Source organism: Triticum dicoccoides, chromosome 4B (assembly GCF_002162155.2).
Source record: "Triticum dicoccoides isolate Atlit2015 ecotype Zavitan chromosome 4B, WEW_v2.0, whole genome shotgun sequence".
NCBI classification, from domain to species: Eukaryota; Viridiplantae; Streptophyta; class Magnoliopsida; order Poales; family Poaceae; genus Triticum; species Triticum dicoccoides.
The window spans coordinates 98,673,355-98,689,884 of NC_041387.1; the positions used below are offsets into that span (position 1 = coordinate 98,673,355).

The 16,530-nt window shown below is 49.0% G+C and overlaps 1 protein-coding gene across 5 annotated transcripts; it reads right to left on the minus strand.

Moving 5' to 3' along the window:
* Window positions 1-2,833: 2,833 nt before the first annotated feature.
* Window positions 2,834-6,594, minus strand: LOC119295259. Of its 5 annotated transcripts, none has more exons than XM_037573627.1 (5): window positions 6,084-6,594; window positions 5,890-5,989; window positions 5,709-5,799; window positions 4,125-4,261; window positions 2,834-3,247 (listed from the first exon to the last, which is right to left on the minus strand). In XM_037573627.1, the coding sequence occupies exons 1-5, from the start codon at window positions 6,119-6,121 to the stop codon at window positions 3,230-3,232; spliced, it is 384 nt and encodes a 127-aa protein (XP_037429524.1). In that variant the 5' UTR covers window positions 6,122-6,594; the 3' UTR covers window positions 2,834-3,229. The 5 variants fall into 5 exon arrangements, with proteins under 5 accessions (XP_037429524.1, XP_037429525.1, XP_037429521.1 ...); XM_037573628.1 differs by lacking the exon at window positions 2,834-3,247 and adding an exon at window positions 3,586-3,938; XM_037573624.1 differs by lacking the exon at window positions 2,834-3,247 and adding an exon at window positions 3,586-3,973.
* Window positions 6,595-16,530: the final 9,936 nt, after the last annotated feature.

Consider the following 16,530-nt stretch of genomic DNA (forward strand, 5'->3'; position numbering starts at 1 on the left):
TGTCTTCGGAGTCGAAGTCCAGCACGTCGGTTAAATCATCGACCGTGGCAATGAAGTGGGTGGTGGGTGGGCAGTGAATTCCTTCGTCGCCTGCTTCCCACTCAAGCTGGACATAGTTCGGCCCAGAGCCTCCTGACAAAGAGAGAGACTTTAATGAGTTCAGCATGTCTCCAAAGGGCGAGTGCTGAAAGATGTCCGCAGCGGTAAACTCCATTACCGGAGCCTAACCTGGTTTGGCTGGCTCGAGGGTATGCGGACCGGAACCAACAACCGGATACGAGTCCGGGGGCCCGGGGTTACATGCCTCCGCAGAGGTGAGACATGTGTTCGACTCCACCGCCGACGAGTATGCGGCTTGCGAGGCGGGGTCCACCCCTTCGTCCTTGGGCAACACAACCTGTTCCGGATTTAGATCCGGGGCTACTGCAGGGATGATGTCCCGAGCATTGTCCGGCAGCAGGTCTAGGCCGTGCTCGTCGTGACTGTCTGGCGCTCCTGGCACAGGCCCGAATCCGTCGAAAATCAAGTCTCCGCGAATGTCCGCCGTCTAGTTCAAGTTTCCGAACCCGATCTGGTGGCCAGGGGCATAGCTGTCGATCTGCTCCAGATAACCAAGCGAATTGGCCCGCAGTGCGAAGCCGCCGAACACAAAGATCTGTCCAGGGAGAAAAGTCCCGCCCTGGACCGTGTTGTTGGCGATTGAAGACGCCATCAAGCCTCGAAGCAACGATACAGAGGAACTCTCAATGAAAGCACCAATGTCGGTGTCAAAACCGGCGGATCTCGGGTAGGGGGTCCCAATCTGTGCGTCTTAGGCTGATGGTAACAGGAAGCAAGGGACACAGTGTTTACCTAGGTTCGGGCCCTCTCGATAGAGGTAAAACCCTACTTCCTACTTGATTAATATTGAAGATAGGAGTAGTACAAGAGTAGATCTACCACGAGATCGTATAGGCTAAACCCTAAGAGCTAGCCTATGATGGTATGATTGTAATTGTGATCGGCCTTCTAAGGACCATCCTCTCCGGTTTATATAGACACCGGAGAGGGCTAGGGTTTACATGGAGAAGGTTGCAAGGAAGGAAATACAATATTCGGATCGTCAAGCTTGTCTTCCATGCAAAGGAGAGTCCCATCCAGACACGGGTCGGAGTCTTGAGTCTTGTGTCTTCACGTTCCAATAGTCCGGACGATGTATATAGTCCGGCTGTCCGAATACCCCCTAATCCAGGACTCCCTCACCTCCTGTAGCCTAGCCCTCGCCTTGCGCCGGCCAAATAGTTGTCCGGTCCACCCGCAACTGGCGGGCGCTCCAGCCCGCCACCCCGGCTTGCTCAATCCACGGTCTCCGTCGTGACTCTGCCACACTCAGGCATCCATTTAAAATCGCCCTTGTTCTCCATCACTGAATACCCCCAACTGAAAGTGCAATCATGCCCTTAATCTTATTTTGATGTTGATGACAACATGCATATATGGGACTAATCATATTTATCAAGTATATCTCAGGATTAAGTCTCAAGGGCGTGTGTGGATCATAAATACGGACAAATGCATATCATTCAAGATCGGAGATACAAGAAAATAGCTTGGGCTCTTTTTGTTCTCTTTTCTGTGGCTTTTGTTTCTTGAGTATAGGGAGCCCGCACTATTAAGAGGATCATTGGATCTAGTGAAAGACTTGCTCAAAACCCACCAACTCCAGCTTTTCACCGGACGTCCGGTACTCTACGGACGTTCGATCCCTCTCAGTTGTCCAGACGTCCGGCTCTCCATGGTCGACCGGTGCTTCTTCAACAGAACGATATTCACGGATGTTCGTGCTTCTCCGGTCGTCCGGTCGCCGGATGTCCATTTTCCTCCGGAGGTCCGACACTTCCTCTATAGAACACTTTTTACGGATTTCCGATCATCTACGGACGTCCGGTCACCAGACGACCGAAACATCTCTGACGTCCGTTGGCTGTGTACTGGTTCGTGGCTTGTGGTTCTCTAGCATCCGGACAACCGATGTATGTTGGACATCCGGACCTATCTGTGCCACCGGGCGTCCGGTCCTGTCCGGATGTCCGACATCTCCTGTGCACTTAAGTTGCTCAAACGGTTACTTTTCACTTCCACTATATATAGCCTTCTCCTCCCAACGGGATAAGGTTGACCATTCACTTTGAGCTTGCCAAGAACACTTTTCACTCACTCTCGCAATCCTCTACACCAAATCCTAGATCCCCAAGTGATTTGGGAACATTTGAGAGAAGTTCTCCAATCAAGTGATAGATCCACTCCGTCCCCTTCTTTGCACCAAAGGAATTCGTGATTTGAGCAAGTCTTGAGCTTTTCCCCCATCTTTCTTATTACTCTTGGAGGTTGAAGACTCCTAGGCGGTAGGAGTCTTTCAGATAGGAAACGACCTTTACGATTACCCCCGAAAAAGTTTGTGAGGGTTTGGAGACCACCCCAAGGTCTACCACTAGTGGTTGAGAAACGCCTCCATGGTGTTGTCTCAAAGGGAGAATAGGGTGAGCCTTCGTGGCATTGGTGTGCCTTCATGGTAACATCCACCTCTCTAATGATAACGTAGCTTCCCTCCAAGGAAGTGAACATCGGCATACATCCTCATCTCCCGGAGTTGCGGTTATTCCTAACCCTAACTCTCTACTTGTGGTTACTTGTCTCTTGGCACTTACTTATATCATATTGTGCTTGCTTACTTACATACTCGTGTTACTTGCTTAGCACTTAGTACTACACTTGCAATTGTTAGGCTCACCTTCATATTTTGAATTATTGCCTAAAATTGCTAAGTAATAATTAAAATTTGTAATTGTACCTATTCACCCCCCCTAGGTCCATCTTGATTCTTTCAATTGGTATCAGAGCCTCGTGCTCTATTCTTGTTGCTTAATCGCCCTAGAGCGAGATGAACCCCGATGGGACTCCCCTTGTTGCAGCATGCTGGCGCTCTCCAGACCGGTGAGGTTCTTGGACTTTGGCATCCGTTGTAGACCAAGTGGAAGGAGAGGAAGTACTTTGACCCTTGATAGGACTCTTCTCTTCATTCCTGCATTGTTCCAGAGCCTCATAGGAGTTGTGAGCTGAGTCTAGCTTCAAAACTGTCCCTTTTTGGCATTCTAGGGCTCCCTGGCAACATGCTGACCATTTGGCCTTGTGTCTACTCCAAGAAACAAGGAGCACAACCACCTGCTGTGTGGCGACGTAGCGTACTTCATCATATCATGTTGCTTACCTGTGGAAGCATACACCATAGGATGGATTGGATTTTTAGTGAATAGGAAAAAAATAACTTGTTGAGAGTTGCTAATTATTCAGGCAGACAGAGAGATGAATTCAGATTGTTGGTTCAGTGAGTTCTCTAGTGCACAGAATCGAAGTATATAGTTTAGATATAACAAATACTGACAAAAGTAACAGTTTAGATATGCACTCATCATGGGCCAAAAATATCCACAAGCATATAGTTAAGGTAATAACAAGGACTAGACAAAATCATGGTCACTAATAAACACATGGTCAATAGCTGCAGTTTTCACAAGTAAGAAGAGCAAGGCTCACAACAAGGGGGAATGGAAATATGTTAAAACTACTAGAAAATAAACCAAGTTTCCGGTCCAGGATCAGAAGTACAAATATGTCCAACAAACAAAGATCACTAAAGGCAAAGACCTGACCAGGACCAGGGCTAAATAGAAGGCCCAGCTTATATTAGTAAAATCTACTACCATGTGATCATCAACCACACAAACATAATGATGTAGCATCACACAAGCTTTATCAAGCGCAAGCACTAAAGTTGATTGAAGCAGCAACGTCTACAGAGTTCGAACAGAAGATGGGCCAAAAGCCACTTCGCACCATGGAACTTTGGAGACTATGTCGATTAACAGTAGCAACTAGGCTAGAGCTAGAAACTACTCCTTCTGTAAAGAAATATAAGACCGTTTAGAAACACTCCCTGTGTAAAGAAATATAAGGCCATTTAGATCACTGTACTACACTATGAATAGGAGCACGATGCGAGTGTCTAGAAAACTATGCTAGAGCAGAACATCGATAACATGGAAAAAAAGAAGCATCTTTGGTGAGAGCGAGGAGCAGAGGGCAACCTTGTGTGGGGAGTCAGCATAGGCATCACCTCGAGGTTGAAGTAAGACCCAATGATGTTCCTCATCAAGCTCGACAGCTTGGGCATGTGGCCCCGCATATGCCTCGTCGATGTCTTCCATGGAGGGCGCCTGCTGCTCTGAATCAAACAAACAAATAAATTAGGTATCTGAGAGAGACTAGAATTCCAAGCAACAGATGGACAACTTTACTCACAGACAAACACGTGTAGGCAAAGGAAAAAACGACGGCTTTGCATGCACTAAATTCCTGTAGCTCACACCTCACAGGCAAACACTTAGCAATTAAGAAATCTATTTATATACATACCTTCATACACCTAAGTAGTACTACCTCACCTGTGTGTTTGCCTACATATATACATAACTTCATACACCTAAGTAGTACTACCTCTGTCCCAAATTATAAGACTATTTTGGTAGGTTAAATAGCCTACCAAAAACATCTTATAATTTGGGACAGAGGAAGTATGTACTATCTCTAGTAAAGGTAGAAGAAGCTTTAGTGAGTAAATCTTGCTTAGACATACTTGACGTTAATTTGCTTGTTGTTACTGAAGTAGGGGAGATGGAAATACTGTTAACAACCATGTTAAGAACCAGAGCTTTCACTCTTTACATGTCATGACAGAATGTGGTAGATAATTCTGGATCCTTCTATTTGGATATGGCAGACGACACAGCGTGGCTTCTCACATGATGTTTTTTGTTATACATAACACTTGGTTGGAGCCACTGTTTTTCAGTCGAACGACTAGTCGTCCACTAATCGATGAGTCATAAAAAAAGTTGACTTAACAATGTGTCTACTAGTTGACGAGTTGCAACTGCAGGGTCAACTATTCAAGAGTCACTACCACAGAACGACTCATCGACTCGAAAACCTTGGTTGGAGCTAAGTTAGCTTCCACTATATGTATCTTCCCTTTTCACATGATGATAATCTGATTACAACTGCACTTTTGGAACATAACTTGAGTTTGAGAACAGACTAGTTACAGCCAGCCATTCAATTCATTCCTCCGGGGAAGCACCACCCTGTCACGACTGTGCCACACTAAAGATGCATAGACATAGACATACGGGTGTGCCACTCTCAGGCAAAGGTGTGTTGCGAGGTGGCGCGGGCTAGTGTGCGTGTGTAAGCTATCCTGGTCGGTGGCAGCATGTGCAGTGTGTATGTGTGTGTGGCTACTTTAGCGTTGCTCTACTGTGTGAAGGGAGCAGACGAAAATGACTGAACATTTCTGAAGTTTCCACTTTGTCTCTTCTCTCTCAGGTTTCTTCTTCCTCACGAAGCTATTCAGGCAAGCCCTCACATCGGCAATCACATCGGCAATCACACCGGCAAGGGGGACACCACACACCCGCAATCTCTGGATAAACGTTTTAATTGGCTTACTTTTCTGGAAACAACTCAAAACCTTACAGCATTATGGCCAGTGCAAAATTGACCGCAGCTAGATCGATCAACGTGGGCACAATCAACACACACACACACAGAGAGATAAAGAGAGAGAGAGAGAGAGCAAGAGAGAGAGAGAGAGAGAGAGAGCAGTGGCTTACCGCCTAATGCCGGGGAGGAAGCAGAATCGAGGCCACCAGCGGGAGTCGTTGGAGTGGAAGAATAATCCACCACCACACACCACACGGTGGTCTGCACGCGTGAGGAAGCGGACCACATCAGTCATTAGGGCAGGGAACCTCGAATCGAAAGGAACAAAATGAAGGGGGAGAAAGAGGTCACCTTGCCAACAAATGGTGGTGAGGTTGAGCGGCCTGGTGGTGGTGGGCATCCTCCTTCCTCAGATCTGATGGGCAGCAGCTTCTCCTCCATGGCCCCCAAACTGCACACAATCAAATGGGACGCACACATCAGATGCGGAAGGAGATGAAGAAAACAACAAGAAGAAGAAAGAGAAGGGGATGAGGGGTCCATACCGTACCACTCTTGTCGAGGTCCTGAGCTCGGTCGCCATGCCGCGGGCTAGAGTTTTGGGGCGCGAGGAGGGAGAGAACCTCCATGGATGCGGCTGTTGTCAGGCGGAGCCGCAGGCTAGGGTTTCGGGGCGCGAGGGGTTGCGCCCCTGACTCCTCCTCTGCCACTACGGGGTTGTGGATGACGACCCAGGTCAGAAACGGCGGTGGGTGGTCGGTGGCGGTTGGTTGGGTGGAGGAGTAGGCGGTGGCGGATCTGCACACCGCCTGACCGGATCGGGAGCGAGATCGAGAAGGGGAGAGGATGGGGACTGCAGCGATAGCGGTGGACGCCGGCGCTGATGGCCGGGGTGCGAGGGAGCACGTCGGCGGCGGCGGCGGCGGTGTTGGGTGGGGGAGAGGGAATCGGGAGAGGAGGAGGAAGAAGCGACAGCAGAAGGTTGGGTGGGGGAACGAGTCTGAGGCCAGGACCGGTCTGCTCGGCTTGCTTGGAGTTGGGTAGGATTTTTTTTAATTTTCATTTGAACTCTGTGACCGGGAACTCTCTGGCGCGCGTCCTAGATATTTCACGAAGCGGCGTCCAAAATATTACCGGGAACTTTGTGAGGAGCGCGGGAAAGAGATATTTCGGGGTTAAGAGCGCGGCGAATCTCGGACCCTGAGCACGGGAGCTTCAAGAAGCAAATTCATTTCTTGGCCCTTATTGGTCAATCCACTCCTCCCACGGATTGCCCCTCATTGAGTCGATCCCAGCTGTTCATCCTTCTTTGATCCAATGGCAGAGAACCTACTTCACGCGGATCATGCCTAGTAAAACCCGTCAATTCTTTCACCGCTCCCATCACGTCGTCCTAGGTATCTTGATGCATTATCATAAAATTGGTAAAGAAAATTAGCAAACAAATCAATATAATTATGTGAACCTAAAAGGAAATTTAAAATGATTTCTTGTAATTGCAACCTCTAGATTTTTTTCTCATGTGGGACCCACTCCTCAATGTGTTACCATCTATTTATTTCTCCCCTACACCCAAATGTCAAGTGCATCTCATCGGTCCGGTCGTTGAGTCACCCGAGCGGCCGCAGACTGCGCGACCACCACACTGACGCCCACAGCCAGCCGCCAGCCAGGATCCAATGCACCGGCCAGATCCACCGTCGAGTGGGAATGCCCGCGCGCGCCACGCCCAGGCGCCGATGAGCAGGCTCGCGGCGCTGCGCGCCACCCAGCGCGCACCGCACCCCTTGACAACGATCTTGGGTAGAAGGCGCCGTGTCGGGACGACCCGAGCACGGGTCTGTCGTGGAATCTCTTCGAGCTACCTTCGGAGTCAGGGGCCGCCGCCACCACGGCGAGGCCAGCGGCAGCGGCGGAGGAGAGGGCGCACAGGAGGTGGCCGCCGGTGACGCCCAAAGTTTCCCCCCAAGTCGCCCGAGCGAAGCAATGCGGGGGTCAGCTCGAGTAGTGGACACACATTATTTGGAGCCTATCTAGACGGGAAACCTAAAAAAACGTAACTTCACCATGCATGAACATGCAGAGATGCATGTTGGATTGATTGTTACGTACGTGTGTGCTTAACTGTGATGTGCCGATCGAGTTGCCAATTGCCATGCACGTAGCAAGTAGGAAGGGAGGTTGTGTCTGCCCTCTACCATCAAGCTCTGCCACTTCCGCCCGGCCTCCACAGCATGTGTGTGCATGCTTGGGCGTGCAACAACCCGGACCTGGCCCAAGAGTGGGTGACTGCGTAGTGGGCCATCTTGGCCCAAGTGGCTTGTAATAGCAAGTTCTTATAGTTGCGTGTGTGCGTGTGAGAGGGGAACGAAGGTAATCAGAACATTATTCTCTGGTAAGCTTTCCTCCCTGCTCTTTCCCCTTCTCCAAGTTCCCTCTTCCCCGAGCAAATTCCTCTGGTTCGAGACCCAGATCCCTGCGAGACGCGGGGAAGTGCTACGGGAACGTAGCATTTGGTACTCAGAGCCGTGTATCGATCCGCTTCCTCTGATCTGAAAATTTTCATCCAGAGCTCACGATCAATCCTTCGATCGGCTTGTAATTCCTAGCAGGTGTAGATTCCCTTGGGTGATCTCGCGCAAAACAACTCCGGTGTACCTGCGCTGGGTTGAGTAGATCCAGGACCTTCCCGACGGTGCGTTCGACCAAGCCCAATCTCTCGTCGCGCATGGCCGCCGCGGAACTCACCATCGCCAAGCTGCAGCAGCTCGTCCAGGCGACGATCGTGCAGAGCAAGGCGGTGTCGGAGGCGGGCACGAAGACGGCGGAACATCTGGATGGGCTGCAGGAGTCCCTCGACAAGTACGCTTCCTCCTCGGCCAAGGCCTTCGATGCACTGGCCACGACGACCACGAGCTCGCTGGCCCGCATCGAGTCGACGCTGGGGCGGGTGCTCGTCGCACATAATTCCCTTGATGCGGCTGTGGCCGAGATGCGGAAGTCGCTGGATGGGATCAGCCGCCGCGTCGACACCCTGGAGCAGCCGGCGCACTCATCGCAGCCCCAGGAACCGCTGACTGCACGGGCAGAGCCACTTCAGACAAATCGACAAGGGGTTGCTCAACAGCAGGCAGGACAGGATTTCAGGGGTCTACGGGTGCCATCTCAGCATCGAAACCGCGGTGAGCATTCCAAATCCCAGGCTCAATTCCAGGAAGAATTGTCTGATGAGTATGAGGACTGTGATGGATCGCCGAATTCTCAGTTCCAGTACACTCCGGGGAAGTTTTCTGCTCGTATTCCGCGATCGGATTTCCCCAAGTTCGAAGGAGAGAACCCCAAGTGGTGGAAAAAACAATGCGAGAAATATTTCCGCATGCACAATGTTAAGCCTGAGTTATGGGTCGATTTTGCGACAATGCATTTTGCAGGGAATGCAGCGTTATGGTTGCAAACCTATGAAGCAATGCACAACATTGACAGTTGGGCAGCACTGTGTGTAGCTGTCTATGCAAAATTTAACAGGAACAAGTACTCCCGAGACATCGATGTGTTTTTCTCCCTGAAACAGCATGATTCAGTTGACAGTTATGCACACACATTTGAGGAGCAAATGCACAAAATGCTCGTGTACAATCATTCATATGATGAGATTTTTTTCATCAATCGGTTTGTGGAAGGGTTGAAACCTGCCAGTCGTGCTCCTGTCAAGTTACAGCAACCGACATCCGTGGATTTGGCTTATTCGTTGGCTCAAACACAAGAAGCTCTACTGGCCGAAGACACGTACAGATCTAGCAGGCGCTGGGCCTCCAAACCTTATGTGCATGAAGGACTTATGGGAGCAGCACCTACTATCAAGAGTGTTGAGGAGCGTCCCAAACAAACTGACCGAGTGGATTCCTTACGGGCCCAACACAGAGCACGAGGTGAATGTTTCAAGTGCGGAGAAAAGTACAGTCCTGGCCACAAGTGTCCTCAAACAGTGCAATTGCATGTACTGGAAGAACTAATAGAAGCTCTTCAGATGTCTGAGATGCCTGACAGTGATTCTGAATCTGAAGTCGACACACCACAGACTACTGGACCAAAGAACACTGACACTGATGCTTGCATGAAACTATCGGTTCATGCAGCAACAGGAACCTCTTCTAAGGAAAGCATCAAAGTGCAGGGCATGGTGGGGAAAAGACAACTCCTGATCCTGGTTGATTCAGGCAGTTCCACAAATTTCATCAGTGCAGATCTAGTACAAGAATTACAATGTCCAGTGGAGGAAATTGCTGCAGCCAAAGTTACTGTTGCTAATGGTGGAACATTGCAGTGCAACAAGCAGGTGCCAAATCTTCAGTGGTTATGTCAGAACAACTCCTTCAACACATACCTGAAAGTGCTTCCTCTTGGCACATATGACATCATCTTGGGAATGCAATGGCTAGAAACAATGAGTCCCATGTGGGTAGACTGGAGGAAAAAAGTGATGAGGTTTAAGTACCAGGGTGTGAGAATTACATTGAGAGGATTCAGAGACAAGCTCACCTCTTGCAGAGCCATTTCAAGGAAACACCTACAAGGTTTACTAAATACAGGAGCTGTGGAACAAGTCATTCAGCTGTGTCACATTGTAGAAGCCCCAGCAACTCAGGACTTGATACCTCCTTTAGTGCAGTCCAGTCTGGACAAACACAAGCAGCTGTTTAACACACCTGATACACTGCCCCCACACAGATCATTTGATCACCAGATTCCCCTGTTACCAGGAGCTAAACCTGTCAACAACAAGCCCTACAGATACAATCCTATGCAGAAGAGTGAAATTGAGCAACAGATCTCTACTGTGCTACAACAAGGAGTTATCCAAGAGAGCACCAGCCCATTTGCTTCTCCAGTATTGTTGGTCAGAAAAAAAGATGGGAGTTGGCGATTCTGTGTGGATTATAGACACCTCAATTCAGTTACTGTGCAACACAAGTACCCAATGCCTGTAGTTGAAGAGCTCTTGGATGAGTTGGCAGGGGCAAATTACTTCACCAAACTGGACCTCAGATCTGGGTATCACCAGATAAGATTAGTAGAGGGGGAATAATATAAGACAGCATTCAAAACACATCATGGTCTGTATGAATTTAAGGTTATGCCATTTGGACTTACAAATGCACCGGCAACCTTTCAAGCTGCAATGAATGCACTCTTTGCTCATTTGTTAAGAAAGTGTGTACTGGTTTTCATGGATGACATCCTCATATTCAGTGAGACTTTGGAACAACACCTAGCACACTTGGAAGAGGTGTTCACAATTCTGCAGAACAACCAGTTGTTTGTGAAATACTCTAAGTGCACGTTTGCTTAGTCAGAACTAGAGTACTTGGGTCATGTCATCAGTGGCAAAGGAGTTCATACAGATCCTTCTAAGATCAGGGTTGTGCAAGAGTGGCCAGTACCCCTTACTGCAAGAGATATCAGAGGATTTCTTGGTCTTACTGGATATTACAGGAGGTTTATTAAGAATTATGGGATCATTAGCAGGAGTCTATCTGATTTACTGAAAAAGGATGTGGTGTTTGCTTGGACACCAACCACTCAGGCTGCCTTTCTGCATTTGAAAGAAGCCTTGGCCACAGCCCCAGTGTTGGCCCTCCCAAATTTCAAAAAAGAATTTACTGTCAAAACAGATGCCAGCAACAGTGGCATTGGTGCTGTGTTGATGCAAGAGGGTCACCCATTTCTTATCTCAGCAAAGCTCTAGGCCCTAAATCTCAGGCATTGTCCACTTACGAAAAGGAGTGTTTGGCAATATTACTGGCGGTGGAAAAATGGAAACCATACTTGCAGCATGCTCCTTTCACTATTGCTACAGACCACAGAAGCTTGGTCCACTTGCAAGATCAGAAAATGTCCAGCCCCATGCAACAGAAAGCATTTCTCAAATTGCTTGGCCTGCAGTACACGATTGTGTACAAGAAGGGATTAGAAAATATCGCAGCAGATGCCCTGTCTAGACCACCTGCTCCCATGGAACTGTCTGCAATTTCATTTTGCACCCCCAAGTGGCTGTCAGTCGTTGCTGAAGGATATCAAGCTCATTCAGCAGACAAGGAACTTCTCTAAGAACTAGCTCTCTCGGGCCGAAATGACAAAGGCTATATCCTGCATAATGGAATTATTTGATACAAGGACAGAATTTGGCTCGGCCATAATACTGAAGCACACCAAGCAATTCTGCTAGCTCTGCATAGTAGTGGTGTTGGGGGGGCACTCATGGTTCCAAGGCACATATCAGCGAATCAAGGCTTTGTTTGCTTGGCCTGCCATGAAACAGGCCATCCAGTCATACGTGCAAAGTTGTACGGTCTGTCAGCAGGCTAAGGCTGAACATATCAAGAAACCCGGATTACTCAGTCCTCTTCCCATACCCAAAGAGGCCTGGAGTTTAGTCAGTATGGATTTCATTGGGGGACTGCCCAAGAGCAAAAACTTCGACACTATCTTGGTGGTGATCGACAAGTTCAGCAAGTACAGGCACTTTTTACCCTTGTCACATCCTTTCACCGCACTGCAGGTTGCACAGCTCTATGTGGATCAGGTCTATCGGCTGCATGGCCTACCCAAAGTGCTGGTAACTGACAGAGATCCCATCTTCACAAGCACCCTGTGGCAAGAACTATGCAGACTGACAAACACTACCATGAACATGAGTTCAGCTAGTCACCCTGAGACAGATGGACAAACAGAGAAGTTGAATCAGTGTCTGGAAACATTCCTGCGATGTATGGTCCACTCAACTCCTAAGAAGTGGGCACATTGGCTGTCCGAGGCAGAATATTGGTACAACACAAATTACAATTCAGCACTGGGCACAACACCATTTCAAGTTTTGTATGGATACCAACCTCGTCACTTGGGAGTTGATAACTTGCAGAGTTCACTATTTTCTGACCTGTCAGGCTGGTTAGCTGAGAGGAATCTGATGCAAGGTTTAATCAGGGAGCACTTGTTGCGCGCCCAGCAGCGCATGAAGGCTCAAGAAGACACTAAACGTTCTGATTGTCAGTTTAAAGTGGGTGACTGGGCATTCCTGAAACTCCAACCCTATGTGCAACAGTCAGTGGCCCAGCGACCAAACCACAAATTGGGTTTCAAGTACTTCGGACCGTATCAAATAGTTGCTCGCATTGGTGAGGTGGCTTATAGGTTGGCCCTGCCGGAGTCCAGCAAAATCCACCTAGTGGTGCATGTTTCCCTGCTCAAGCCGGCGGCTCCTCCATCCAGTTCCGGGGATTCGTCAGAGTCACTACACTGTGTGCTCGAGCATGCGTCCAGACCAGCTCAAGTGCTCCAATCACGTTTGGTGCAAGTGGGGGGTCATACCCGCACACAACTGAAGATCGCGTGGCAAGGGTTGCCGCTGTCCATGGCAACCTGGGAGTGGGCAAGTTCGATCGCACCAGTGACAACGACATGATATTGAATAGTCGAGGACGAGCTGTTCCTTAAGGAGAGGGGAATGCAACAACCTGGACCTGGCCCAAGAGTGGGCGACTGCGTAGTGGGCCGTCTTGGCCCAAGTGGCTTGTAATAGCAAGTTCTTATAGTTGCGTGTGTGCGTGTGAGAGGGGAACGAAGGTAATCAGAACATTATTCTCTGCTAAGCTTTCCTCCATGCTCTTTCCCCTTCTCCAAGTTCCCTCTTCCCCGAGCAAATTCCTCTGGTTCGAGATCCAGATCCCGGCGAGACGCAGGGAAGTGCTATGGGAACATAGCAGGGTGCCTAGTGCACCTACAACTCAAGTGTACGTACATGGTACGGGTGTAGTGGTCGTCGATAACATGGGTCCACGGGAAGGTCACCTGCCGGATTTGGCGATGCACGAGGATGGTGTAGAAGAAGAAATCACGGGGCATTTGTATGCATGGCTAGCAAAGGGTGTCGTCCATGTCTTTACACGCGCACAGGAAAGCAGGGCCATGAGGAGTGAGCCAACATGTGAAGGCCCCGCGCGCGTGTACAGGAATCGAATAATCCAAGCGAAGGAAGGAGTCCTTAATTTCCGATTTTTTGTCCAAAAGGACCCCCTGCCGAGATGAATTGACAAAAAAGACTACCTTCGGATGAATTTGACAAAACGGACCCCCTCAGCGGTGGCGGCAGGTGCGGCAGGCGACACGTGGCACCTGGCGGCAGGCGACACGTACCTCGACCACCTAATCGCTTGGAGCTTTCCGGCCCGAAGTGAAGGCCAGGTGGCCGTCGTCGACTACAATGATTCATCTATCCACGTGCGCGACCCAGTGTATCAAAATATGTCTGTATCAGACTTTTTGATTTGTACATCTATGTATGTTGAAATAAAAATGCACCAGTCAGGAATAATTTTCCCCTTAATATTTTCCCGCCAACGCTTTCCCTTCATATGTTCCCGCCACCCGTTTCCCGCCAACGCTTTCCCTCCATATGTTCCCGCCACTCATTTCCCGCCATATGTTCCCGCCAACCCTTTCCCGCCATACTGCACTCGTTCTTTCCCGCCATTTTCTCCTCTATACCTATAAAATCCCCTTCGGACGGAGGTGGATAAGCATTCGAGTGTAGTCGAGATGTCTCATTATCCTTTCGATCGTAGCTTTCACCCTGGGATGAGCAGGACTCTTCTCAGGCTAGCTACCGATTTCAGGATGGACAATAGGATAGTTCCATGGGACGAACTCACCGGTAGTGACACCATAATGAATGAGTTGGATCACCAATTACGTAGGTCTGGGTGGCCTGAAAGGACCTACGAGGAGGTACGTAAAGAACTTCTTAGGTTGCATGCAATGGAAGAATGTAGTGGTGCCGAAGAGTGAAACTTTCAGAAGGACTGCAGAAAATTATCCATTTTTATGGACTGAGGAGAGCGAGGATGAAGATGATATCTTCATGCCGCCGCTTCCAGGTGCTGCATCGTCAAAGGGCAAGAGCTCTGCATCGTCTAAGGGCAAGAGTACCGCATCCTCGAAAAGCAAGAGTTCTGCATCGTCCAAGGGTAAGAGTTATGCATCCTCGAAGGGCAAGAGTTCTGCATCGATGGAGGATGACGATGATGCCTTCATGTAGTATTTATGCTGTATTCCAGTTCTACCGTTTAATTCGGATGTACTTGCATTATTAGTTTGTACTCTCTTATTGTAGGGCATTATGTTCTATTTTAATTTTAATTTGTAGTTGTTGCACGATATTCGATATTAGTGGAGGGAAAGAAAATGCCACTAATTTTATTTTGTAGTTGTTGCACGATGCCTTCATGTAGTTTTTATGCTGAAAATAAGATACATCGTAGGAATAAAGCTACATTTAACTCCTGAAATAAAGCTACATTAAAGTGCAGAAATAAAGATACAAATGATTGCGAAATTATAAATACTACCACGGGAATCTACTGAGTCCAGCGTGGATATTTTCCTTTTACATCGCCAGCTTCTTCTGCTGCCTTGGCCTCACGAGCTCTTTCTTTCTTTCTCTGCCTCTCCGCCTCATGAGCCTCCTTTCGCTGTCGTTCCTGCTCCTTCATGCGATGAGCCTCTTCCCTGTTTTGCTTTCCTAAATCTTGAAAAAAACGGTGTTGCTCCGCATAATATTCTTTTAACTCTCTCTCTTGCTCTGCTTTCTCCTCAGCTTCCGCCTTCTCGCGTCGCTCTTCCGCAAATAAACTATTCCACGCACTGCGACTTCTTTCACGGATCGCAGTCACTGCCCAAGCCGGCTTCTCCGTGTCAATCCAACGATAGTACATGCACAGAGACGGAGGAGACTACAACAAGAAACAAGAATGTTACTAAAGAATCAATCAAAATACCAACAATATCTATTCGTTATGGTTAAAGCATACCGGAGGCTTGTCGTACTCCGAAACAGCTACGGCAGGATCTTCCTCATAATTGGCGCACATGAAAAACTTCATGCCCAACCAATCTGAAAATTCTGTCACCTCCTTCACCTTGCAAAGATCGCCACACCAACACCGCAGGACTGCCACCCCCGGAGGCAAACTTGCATTCTTCATTTTCCTCGGCCTAATGCTTTGATCCGAACAAGGCAAACTCATATCGACTGAATAAATGTGTTACACACTTCGCGCACTGGCGATTTCGAGGATGGCTGGACGAGAGCCTCGGTGTCTCCTTTTATAGGCTCAGACGATAAATGATGGCGAGAAAATAAGCGAGAAAAGAGAAAATTAGGCGGGATATTTTAGGATCCCTGTAGTGTCGGCACAACAGGTTCCCACAGCATCGGATTCCCGCAGTGTCTCGTGTCCGATGAGGCAGAAAAAGCAAAAGCCAGACTGATTCCCGCCCGTGAAATTCGTCGTCCTCCGCGCGTGGTAATCAGCCCAGTTTGCAACAGTGACTGATGCGGTCGCTGATGGGGTTATGTACCTAGGGTAGGGTCATGGACCTGTTCCAAGTAACTTACCCTAGGACATCCCTAGAAGAGGTCGCCTTCCAGTCGACCAACGAGGATTCACTCGACTGGCCTGAAGGACTCGACCACGAAGACTCACTCGACCACCAGGAGGTCAAGAGGCACTCTGCACCGCAACGGCCTGTAATTAAGTAGACTTTATGATAGTAAAGGCACTTTATGTGGGGCGTTACCAGTAACGCCCCAGACTTAACTCACCTTAAACCCTCTCCTACGTGGGCTGGCTGGGGTCCTGGCGCACTCTATATAAGCCACCCCCCCTCCACAGGCAGAGGGGTTCGGCACCTTGTAATCCATACATTCATAATCCACTCGACCGCCTCCGGGCTCCGAGACGTAGGGCTATTACTTCTTCCGAGAAGGGCCTGAACTCGTACATCTTTTGTGCTTACAACCTCTCCATAGCTAGGACCTTGCCTCTCCATACCTACCCCCCACTCTACTGTCAGGCTTAGAACCACGACAGTTGGCGCCCACCGTGGGGCAGGTGTTTTAGCGATTTTGTGGAGAAGTTGCGATTCTTCAGAGTA

Bases quoted from the DNA above. Each gene is read 5' to 3' on its own strand.
- LOC119295259 (XM_037573623.1), bottom strand. From the start codon at position 6,121: ATGGCGACCGAGCTCAGGACCTCGACAAGAGTGGTACG. The intron at 5,990-6,083 runs GTATGGACCCCT...GATTGTGTGCAG, and splicing joins ACCTCGACAAGAGTGGTACG to TTTGGGGGCCATGGAGGAGA. The intron at 5,800-5,889 runs GTGACCTCTTTC...TCACGCGTGCAG, and splicing joins CACCACCATTTGTTGGCAAG to ACCACCGTGTGGTGTGTGGT.